Genomic DNA, 11,129 nt, shown 5'->3' on the forward strand with positions numbered 1-11,129 from the left:
CCTTACTGTGTATTTATTTCATTTAACCGCACTATATTTGTTGTGGATGACTCAATAAAGTACATCTATCTATCTATCTATCTATCTATCTATCTATCTATCTATCTATCTATCTATCTATCTATCTATCTTTGAGTACAGCACTTGAGTAAAAGTAGCCTACTTATTTACATTCCACCACTGCATCTAAGAGGCTGTAACTGGCACATTTCCAGTCTTTTTTCCTGATTAGTTCATTTCAGGCCAACCAATCAATCGATTAATTGCTTGGGGTCCACTATTGACCGTGCAGTGTGGTCTTTAAATAGTACACCTTTACATGCCGGATTGTCGCTAAACGCATTAGCCGCGGTGGGCGGGGCTAACATCCCCACAGACCAGCTGCTCTCCTCTGTCGGGCTGTAACTTTTCTATCTTTCAGGCGAACTCCTCTGACTCAGATCATGCTGGAAACTTTGTAGAAGTCGCTGCTCCACCTGTCGCCCCGATGCGGAAGTGTTAGGGGACTTTATTCGTCTTCAATGGGTTGAAGACTGTGAGGTCGCTTTGGGAGGGAGATAACGGTGACGGTATGCTAACGGTGCTAGCTAACCAGCAACAGTTGGTCGGCTAACATCAACGGACTCGCGTGGTAAATCTGCGATGGAGGGCGCGACTTTTTCAAAATACTCCTGGATCGACTTCGTGTTCTCCGTGATCGGGGTGTGCACCTTCCTGGTGGACTGGGGCTCGGACGTGTGGGTGGCCGCCGAGTTTTACTGCCGCGGGGACCTCCTCTGGTTCGGGGTGCTGGTCGGCCTCATGGTCCTGTCCTCGGTCGTGGTCCAGATGTTCAGCTGGTTCTGGCTCAAGTACGACCGGGAGCTGCCGGGGTTCCGCACACACACCGGGGGAGGCACCGTGCTCTTCGGGGACCGAGTGAAGCTGTCCTGCCTGCTGCATGTGCTGCAGCTGGGGTTCCTCTGCAGGTAGACCAGACTCTGTGCAAAATAATGCAGCTTTTGGTGAATCCTCATTGTTAGTTTCACTGCACATCCCTTAGACAGACTTCTTTAACTGGGGCTGTAAATGCTAGTCTGGTTTCTCAATGTGTGGGAAGTGTTTCAGCAACAGGTTGCATGAAGTTAAACGCTCAGGCTGTGTGATGCAAATTCACTTGCTGCTTTGAGAGATTTCCTCAGGAGTGTTTCTCTTTCTACCCATTTACAAGAAACTGGATATTTCTACTCAGTAGTTCCGTCAAGCATGGAGGTAAATATCATATGACAGGTGCTGTGAGCATGAATGTGAATTTCAGGTGTGGCGACGAGTTAATCCAGTGTCTCTGATGAAAACTGAAGTGCATACAATGGAAAAATATTAACTTAATGAGGCACGAAGAGCTCCTCTACGTGCACGAGTCAGATAGAGAATGCATCCCATCAGGTTGCATCTGTTCACCCTTAAATGAGCATGTTTAGCTGCATGGGTTTGGTTTGTGTTAATCACTGCTATTTTCCCACAGTCTGTGTCCCCTGTAACATTAATTCTCTGACATATTCATCCACGTAGGCACATCTCGGCCATACGGCAAGGCTTCAGGGTTTGGTGGAGGAAAGAGGAAGGGTCCGAGTACGCTGTTTACCTGACGCATGACCTCAGCATGCTGAGGCTCATCGAGACTTTCTGCGAAAGTGCTCCTCAGCTCACCCTGATGATCTACGTCATGCTGTACACAAACACGGCCAGGACTGTTCAGTGTGAGTTCCCTTTAATTCCATTTACCAACACCTGACAAGAAAACAGTGTAAATAAAGTGCAAATAAGGATCAGACCTAGGTTGTAAAAACACTTCCTCTTGGTTGCTGCATTCACGGTTGAACTTCTGTTTTTGCAGTTGTGAGCATCGCTGCGTCCACCACTTCCATAGCCTGGATGGTGGTGGATTACCACCGCTCCCTGCGCTCCTTCCTCCCCGACAAAGCCAAGCAGGGCTGGGGTTCCTCTTTAATGTACTTCCTGTGGAACCTGCTGCTAATCGCCCCACGCGTGGCAGCTCTCGCCCTCTTCGCCTCTGTGCTGCCCGGGTACATCTCCGCCCACTTTCTGATGCTGTGGTTCATCTTTGTGCTGTGGGTCTGGAGACAGAGGACAGACTTCATGGACAGCGTGAGCGGGGAGTGGCTCTACCGCGCCACCGTGGGGCTGATTTGGTACTTCAGCTGGTTTAACGTAGCGGAGGGTCAGACCAGAGGCAGGAGCATCATCTACCACTCCTTCATCACCACCGATGGAGGAATCCTGCTGGCCACGTGGTGGTGTTACAGGGACCCTGTCCAGACCGAGCCGTACGCCCTCGCTCTGCTCATCACTCTCCCCTCCAGCTACCTCCTGGGTCTGATCTTCAAAACCCTCTACTACTGCTGCTTCCACCCCAAGCTGTGGAGGCCCCCCGTGAGGGAGCCAGGACTGCCCGATGATCTGCCCGATGCACAAGTGTCCTTTAGAAACTTTTCCATCCAGGACGACACCCTGTCCTCTCAGCTTCTTAACAAACGGATGGCCCTCCATGCTACTTATTTTTACTCCGATCAAGGAGACCATAGAAACAATGAGAGCACAGATAGAGACGTCTGAGTGTCTGTGTGTGTGTGTGTGTGTGTGTGACGGTCAGTCGTGTACTACTGATAAATGTTACCGTCTGTAGTAGTAACAATATCTCTCTCCTGTTTGTGCTGTAATTCCAAAAAATGCCCACTTTGAATCATAAAACGGTACTTGAACAGTGGGCAGTATTGATAAGATCCCTTTCACATCAGAACATGTGTTACAGTGTAGAAAGATTTAAATAACTGAAAAAACAAATGAAGTCTGACAAATCCAAATAAGATAAGAAACGACATATTTTATTCTGACTTATCTTAAAACAACAAATTAAAAGCCAGACAAATCCAAATACTTCATCACATTGATGCAAATACCACACAAAAATCCAATTTTGCCATAAAGCTTAAAGCTTGCCACGTGTGACCACAGATATTAAAGGGACATTTCCCACAGTATAAACGGTACTAAAAAAATCTGTTGATCAATACATATCTTCTATCATAATGACGTGTTTCTCTACTCTGCTTGGAAGTGGAGTCATTTGTTAAGCTAATTTCTAAGACAACATGAATGATGAAATGTTATTTGATACATTTTCTACAGAAGAAAACAAACTGTATTTTAACTTTAAACATACATACCATATGACCATATGTGTTTGTTGTTGCTGTTGTGTGAATATTTCTAAAATTCAGACTTGCTGGGAAAAAAAAAAAATGTTTTGACAAGATGAATGATAACATAAAGGTTACTGCGTCTGTTTTAGAATATCCAATGATGATAAAAATCCTAATATTTTGGGCACTATAAGGGTTTTGTCAGCCCCCGGAGGTCTGACCGTTTTCTCAATTCCTGTAGTTCATCTCCACATGTATACAGATGTTTATTTTTTCACCATAAGGGGCATCTCCTTTTGTGTGTTGTGTTTTTGGTTCATGCTACAGCTGCTACTACTGGAACCTGTCTGAAGGACTCTGAATGTAAATCTAACCATGATCTCCTTTTGTATAATTTCTGTGTTTTTAAGACCACTTGATAAGGTACTAGTTTTTCTCAACATGATATTTATGGTATAAAATGAGGTGCTGATTCTTAAAATATCAACTTAGAACCGACAATCCTGCTTTAAGTGTCGAACAGGTACGAAAGTGTTACTCTCGCTCACTCATCCGGTGTTTGTTTAGCTTGTTAAAGTGTCAAACATCTCTATTTACTTCATCTTCAGTTCAGACGTGAACATTTCCTCTCTGTGATGAGTAAAACTGTGTGACACTACCACACAATCTGCATTATTCTACACACACTATGTTGTATTTCAATCTTTTCAAGTTCCCCAAAACGTTCATCAAAGTTCGGGTTCTGTTTTGTGTGTTTCACATGTTAAACCTCTCAGTTGTTCATACAAACTGTTGTACATCCACACACTGCTGAAACCAACAGTCAAGGTCTGCTGGTTATTAATGTTTTACCTCACTTGCCACATGCAATTATTAAAGTGGTAACACTGTTGTATCCTCTGTTTGCTCTTGTGTTTGTCTGTTACGCTGACGCTGCGAAAAGCACCTGATTTGCATGCTTTTACAGCTCAGTTTACAGTTAAGTAACTGAATTCAAAAACAGGAATACGATAGAGCTTAATTGTTTAAGTGCCAGCACTGTGTGTGTGTGTGTGTGTGTGTGTGTGTGTGTGTGTGTGTGTGTGTGTGTGTGTGTGTGTGTGTGTGTGTGTGTGTGTGTGTGTGTGTGTGTGTGTGTGTGTGTGTGTGTGTGTGTGTGTGTGGTTACTACAGTGTGCCTTTAAGAAGTCATGTAGCCTCCTTGTAGGAGGGGCTACACAGTATTTAAACACTGAACTTTGACTGTTTGCTTACTTTCGGTTGTGTTTCAAACATTCCTGTGTTAGCGAGTGACGTGTAAACAGCTGTGTCCTGAAGTATGTAGCCACAGCAGAGACAATTAAAGGACGTTTGCGTGAACTTGGGCTTGACAGGCACTATGGGTGTGTTCAAGTTCTCCTGCATGGACTTCCTCTTGACCTGCATGGGTCTGCTGTTCCTCCTGCTCGACATTGGGCTGGATATATGGGCCGCCGTGTCTTTCTACCAGGAAAAGGCCTATGTCTTCCTGTGTATCCTGCTGCTGCTCCTCGTCGGCTCGTCCGTCCTCGTGCAGGCCTTCAGCTGGCTGTGGTACAGCTACGAGGACTTTGAGAGGGAGACGAAGGCCGAGAGGTGCCTCAGTGTGAGGCAGCTCAAGCTCCTCCATGTGCTGCAGCTGGGAATCTACTTCAGGTTGTGCAATACTTCTGTGCTTTAACAATTGTGGTGTTTTTAAAGTGCCTCAGGCTTCAGTCGCACCGGTAGTTTGTGTGGGAAGGAGGGCGTGAGTGCTGTGGGAGCTAAAGTGTTCAAAATGAGATTGATCTTGCTTATCTGAGAGCTCCACCCTGGTTAGCACCCGCCTGAATACTTCCATTTACAGGAAAGGCAGAATAATCTGAATGGAGCAAATGTTTGGCTCTATCACACTGCACTGAAGCCCATGATGTGTCATTGTAGCACACAGAAAAGTAAATGGCACTAATGACTAACAAATAGTAAATATAAATAGTAATAATGAGTGAAAGAGGAATGGATTCTCATATTCTCATGCTTATGACATCATCTGGTTATTTCCTCTTAACATGTTTTGTAATACACGGGTTATTGTTTGTAATAGTTTTTTTTCTTTGGTACTTCTTGTGACCACAATGACTCAGGAGTAGTAGAAGCATGTGTTTATAGTAGATAATCTGATTAGATTCTGGAGCACTGAGCTAAAGTGGTGTGTTAAAGCCAGAGTGCCTCCTTTTCATGCCTTAATATCACAGCCAAAGAAATCAAAGTGAATGTATTTTGTGTGATGACTGAATCGGTGTGAGTTATTGTGGTTTCAACGGTGCGTTCTCTATCCCGCAGGCATGCAGGTGTCATGGAGATGTCTTTCCGCAGCTTCTTCTCAAAGATCCACGACCCCGAGGGTTTCGCGGTGTTCCTGAGCCACGACCTCAGCATGCTGCGGCTCATAGAGACGTTCTCAGAGAGCGCCCCTCAGCTCGTCCTCATGCTCACCATCATTCTGCAGCGGGGCGAGTTCGGGCCAGTGACAGGTGCGGGATGTTACTCACGTCTCAGCGTCGAGGAGATTAAGGGGCAGAAGTACATTTTCTGAAGCATCACTTTTAGATGTAGTTAAAGGAATAGTTCTATTTTTTTCATGTGGGGTTGCATGAGGCAGGAGTCCCGGCACAGATGCTAAGCTATTACCTTTCATCAGACATTGTTCTCCAACAGGGAACTGAAGCCACTGAAAAACAAAACAGTAATCTTACCTTGGAGATAATGTGAGTTGCTGGTCTACCTCTGCCTCGGTTGGTTAGTTTGCTTGTGTTATTGTATGACTTTGGTGTTTTAAACGGTTAGTTTGGATCAGAACTAGTGTGTTAGTGCCTTGATTGAGGCAGAAGTAGTCCAGCCCTTCTCATGCTCTGCAAGGTAAAATTATTGCTCTGAAGCAGCCAAAGCAAAAGAGAGAACGTCGGCAGTTCCCTGTTGGAAAGGGATGTTTGACAGCGAGGTGAAGTGGTGAAAACATTCAAAATATAAAATAAATATGTTATATATATATATATATTATATATATGTTCTATAGCTGTACATCACTTAGGGTCTGTGCTGGGACTCCTGCCTGCTTCTCCATACTTGGGGCATGCAGTACCTCATGCAAGCCCACTTCAAAAAATCCGAACTCTTCCTTTAAATTACCTTCAGACAAAGAAAGGGGTGCATGTCTGAAAGCTGGTGCCATAAGGGGGGAGCCAAGCTTGAAATGTGCTGCAATCCTGGACCTCATGCTTGCATTTTTAAGGTGTGGTACTTTAGCTGATGATGACTTCTCCTCCTCCTCCTCCTCCTCAGTGTTGAAGGCCATCGGGTCAGCCTTAACCATCTCCTTCAGCGTGACCATGTACCACCGCTCCCTGCGCTCCTTCCTGCCCGACAAGAAGAAGCAGCAGATGGTCTCATCGGTGGTCTACTTTCTCTGGAACCTGTTTCTCATCTCGTCCCGCATCACCGCCCTCGCCCTCTTCGCCTTTGTGCAGCCCTGCTTCATCTTCACCCACTTCCTTTGCTCTTGGCTGGTTTTATTCTTCTTCGCCTGGCGATCCAAGACTAGCTTCATGGACAGCCCTTGCGGAGAATGGCTTTACCGCGCCACTGTAGGCCTCATTTGGTATTTCGACTGGCTCAGTGTGGTCGAGGGGAGGACGAGGTACAGAACTCTGCTCTACCACGTGTACATGCTGGCCGATATCTCCGTCCTCTGCAGTTTGTGGTGCTGGAAGATGAACACAGAGCCGCCTTATTTTGAAATTCCACTCTTACATGGCATAATCGCTGCTGTCAGTGTTGTTCTAGTTTACATTCTTGGTCTCTTCCTTAAAATGATATATTATAAGTTCTACCATCCAAATCTTACCAAAGAAGAGTTGAAAGGGGACAGCTCTGAGAGGGCCAGAAATGGACAGGGACCTACTAGGAGTACATCTCTGATTGTAGATGAGGTTGACTTTGCAGTGCCCTCACCCAGGAACGAGGACATAGACGGCGTTCCTCGGATAATGTTGCAGAGTTGGGGCACGGACACTGATGTTACAGATCGCAGCTTGCCCAGTCCACCAACGCCCGACATCAGACGCTGCAATAAAAGAATGAGGAAGCTGGCTGAGAACTTCTATTCCTGACCTGCATCACTTGACAGTCATGCAGACCTTCAGGCCCAAAACCTGAGTTATGACGATCACGAGTTGTCGTGTATGGTGGTCGACTGTGGCTTAAATCTTCATTATTCACATGGCAGACGACTGAGGTTCAAGTCAGAGTTGCTACGTTCTCAGAAGCACTGTCTTCACTGTATTATCTGGTGCACACGAAGCTGTCGTTCATTATTTAAACTATATTTACATGCTTACGTTTACTCATAATTATTTTTATTTTAATGTATGAACTAGGGGACAATATCCACAGTCGCTTTTCTGCACAGAAATATATTTGAAAATTTAAGGGACCCTATGAAATATATTGGGGTTTTAAAAAGGTACACAACATTCGTAGTGGCGGAGTCCGCCATCCTGGCACTGGTGTATGAATGTGATCCAGCATTACTGTTTGTCTCACTGACACGAAAACTGTATCGGAGCTGTTTTAAGTTGCTGCTTAAGTTAATCAAACATGTCCTGCCTCAACTGGTGAAAGACGTTTGGAGTGGCTTTAGTGTGAAAGTCTACTGTTAAAGTCACGTTGCAAGTTGTTCTTTCTGTCATTCACTTCTCTTGAAACACCAACGACCACAAATTTAACCTCGTGTTGTTTTCCTATTTCATCTTTGTTCAACTTTGCGCTAAAAGGACTCTAGATAATCCACTTGATTTGACTTCCTGGGCACATGAAGCCAAACTTTTAGCTTCAGATAATGATGCTAAGATGAGCAGGAGGAAAGTTGCTGCCTTCTGATGGTTCATTCAGTATTCCTGACTTTATTAGAAATGTTTTAAAAATTATATTTATACTGCACGTTTATACATTATGTCATTGTAATATTTTATTAAACTTAAAAATAACTTATAAATAAAACAGAAACTTGTGTCTGAAACTTTTTAAAGTTTATTTACACTGTATTGTCTTCGGTACACAGGAAAATCTCACAGGACTGTCGGCTACTGTGGGGAAAATAGTGATTACTATTATTAAATTAGCATCGATTATCATGAGTGTTCAGTTTACAGGGTCACATCCAGGCTGTTTACATGACCCCATGTGGCCGCACAGGTCCTCGAAAATGAGATGAAATACATAAAAAAAATAAAACACACAGAGCATTTTAAAAATAATAACAGTATTTGGCATTGGAAAGAAAAAGAGGACACAAAGAAGAATATAGCCCCTTAAACACTGTATGGCCATTTTAACGACAGCCATGGGATACTTCAAAACACAGACATGACATGCAGACAAACTAAAGAAATAAACACATTCAATAAGGAGAAAAGTCAAAGATTGCATATGGTTTCCTCATATGTGTGTTGGGATTGGTAGGCAAGCGTATTTCTCTTGAACCAGCTTAGGTAGCACGACACAGAACGACCAAAAGCACACGATTTTAAACCTGCCTTTCACTTCGGTAACGTGATCCGTGTTTAAAATGCCACGTGTCGCAGATTGTGATTGTCTCCAAGCGCTTCACAGCAACAACATAAACCCAATCTCCTTTTCAAAAGGACGCAAAAAATTTAATACAAAGCAGATGCCGCTGTTTAAACGAGATTTTTACCAGTAAATGAATGTATCGTCAGTCAAAATTGAGATCTCTACATTTTGGGAACTTCTCCGATAGCAAAGAAACTGTTTGCCATCTTAAGCCCTTTGCCAAAATTGTTTTCTTTGAGCAATTACATGAATATTTTCTCCCAAAGTGGATTAACTGTGTATAGTTTTCTGGAAGGAGACCTTTCAATTACAGTGCAGAGAGGACAATAAAATAATAATTAAAAAAAAAAGAAAAAAAAGGACTACTAACAAAAAGTCAACAGGACTTTAAAAAAAAACAAAACAAAACGTATTGAGTTAAAAAAAGTAAGATAACACTTTGGATAATATAACAATGCAGTGATAAATGTATCAAACAAAAATCTTACATATTTCCCTTTGAGAGTATGCATACAGATGATGGTTAAAAGGCACAATATAAATATGCACAGTCACACAAGACACACAAATTACACAGAAATACACATTCTTAACGGTCAAGCTGCAAGTGTGTGAGTACGAAATCTTCTTCAGGCTCAGTATTGTTCAGTCGTAATCTCAAACAGAATCCGCTTTTCTCACCATCTACGATGAAAAACCCCTTGAAATACAGTTAATGAGTAGAAAGTAGAAATGTATTGCACAGTCGTCATCCCTTGTGTTTTTGTCCCCTCCGACACGCCTTCAGGAGGCTGTGGGTCATCATGTGGCTGAGTGATTCATTCTAAGCTGTAGCTAATAATCTCCAAGTTTTAACTTGAGGTGACGTAATTAATTCATTTATCTATTCATCAGCAATAATTTTGACAACTGATTCACTGGGTTTTTTTTAAAGCAAAAACACCAAAAATGCACTTGTTTTGATGTAAAAACTTGCCGTTTTCCTAATTTACTCATAATAAACCGAATGTGTCTGGGTTGTGATGTCACCTTGTGCTCTGCAGTATTGCGATGAGCATTTTTAGCTATTTTCTGGCATATTTCTGACTTATTTTAGGGCTGCAACTACTGATTATTTCATCACAGACAAACTATTTGTTCTATAAAATTGTCAAAAAGTAGCACAATAAAGTAGAACAACTCCTCTCACAATTTCCTTGAGCCTAAAGCGATTCCTTCATATGGTTTGGATTTGGAGCGTCAGTCGGTCAAAACAAAATAAATTCAGTTTACTGTCATATAAAAAAAGAATCCATTTCATTTTCATTTGATGAAAACATCTTTTGGACTTAATCAATTGTCAAAATAGTTGCACATAACTGATCATTTGGGTAATCGTTGCAGCTCTAGACCAAATGATTAGTTAACAATAGTCTGCAGATTAATCAATACTGACAGTCGTTAGTTGCAGCTCTAGTTTTAACCGACAAACAAAATAAATGAAAGTCTGAGAAAACATCTTGAGTAATGTCTTTGGAAACAGAAAAATGACTGCAATGACATCCTGTTCGCAGTAAAACAAAAAAAGCATTTCTGATTTTGTAGCAACATGACAACAAGTAAGAGTAATAAAACAAAAATCTGCTGGCTGACATGATAGTTTCTTTGCTCTGGTTTTGTTGTAAATTGTACAATTGCTTCATATATTTAGCTCTTCTCCTTCAAAACAGACTAAACCTGTGTTGGTGAATATTGTGATACAAACTGAGAGAACAGGGAACCTCAAAACGAAACCTCTTAAATGAGCTAAGATCCTCCTAACAAAGTATTTAGCTGAGTCAGAGGCCGAGAGGTGCAAGTATGGACGGATTACGAGACAACAGCCCCCCCACCTCCTCCATAGAGGCAACACAACCAGGACCCCGATCCTGCAGGTGAACCAGAGCTGCTCAGCAACAGTGTTTAAGAGTTCATGTCTGAGATGGATGCTTCTGTCTAAAGCTTCCCGTCTCAACACATCCACTCCAGTCAGGGTCGTTTAAGTCATGATTCATTTGTCTGAAGTGTGTTTGAATTGCACCAGGCTTCATGGTATGCGTCTTCCACCTCAGCAAAACGTAAAAAACTGGTTCAGCAACATCTCAATGTTTCACAATTTCTGGAATTTTCTACTAAAATTTGCCTGAGAATAAGTGGACATGGATGTTAGACAGAGACACAGCGATACAGCTGTATTAGTGAGGATGAGGACATTCCTATTTGTAACTGAGCTTAGTCACTTTCTAATGGAGGCTCTGCGTCATGAGGGCCCAACTCATA

General features: G+C 42.8%; 2 protein-coding genes across 2 annotated transcripts; both read left to right on the forward strand.

Moving 5' to 3' along the window:
• The first annotated feature begins 622 nt into the window (after window positions 1-622).
• On the forward strand, window positions 623-2,620 carry xkr8.3 (XK related 8, tandem duplicate 3). The gene is made up of 3 exons (XM_070846713.1): window positions 623-968; window positions 1,552-1,739; window positions 1,877-2,620. The coding sequence occupies exons 1-3, from the start codon at window positions 643-645 to the stop codon at window positions 2,614-2,616; spliced, it is 1,254 nt and encodes a 417-aa protein (XP_070702814.1). The 5' UTR covers window positions 623-642; the 3' UTR covers window positions 2,617-2,620.
• A 1,883-nt stretch (window positions 2,621-4,503) lies between these two features.
• LOC139215184 (XK-related protein 8-like) lies at window positions 4,504-8,277 on the forward strand. Its single transcript, XM_070846063.1, has 3 exons — window positions 4,504-4,877; window positions 5,544-5,734; window positions 6,543-8,277. Exons 1-3 carry the CDS (start codon window positions 4,582-4,584, stop codon window positions 7,367-7,369), a joined length of 1,314 nt encoding a protein of 437 aa, XP_070702164.1. The 5' UTR covers window positions 4,504-4,581; the 3' UTR covers window positions 7,370-8,277.
• The last annotated feature ends 2,852 nt before the right edge of the window (window positions 8,278-11,129 follow it).

This window comes from Pempheris klunzingeri, chromosome 16, assembly GCF_042242105.1.
Source record: "Pempheris klunzingeri isolate RE-2024b chromosome 16, fPemKlu1.hap1, whole genome shotgun sequence".
Classification (NCBI taxonomy): domain Eukaryota; kingdom Metazoa; phylum Chordata; class Actinopteri; order Acropomatiformes; family Pempheridae; genus Pempheris; species Pempheris klunzingeri.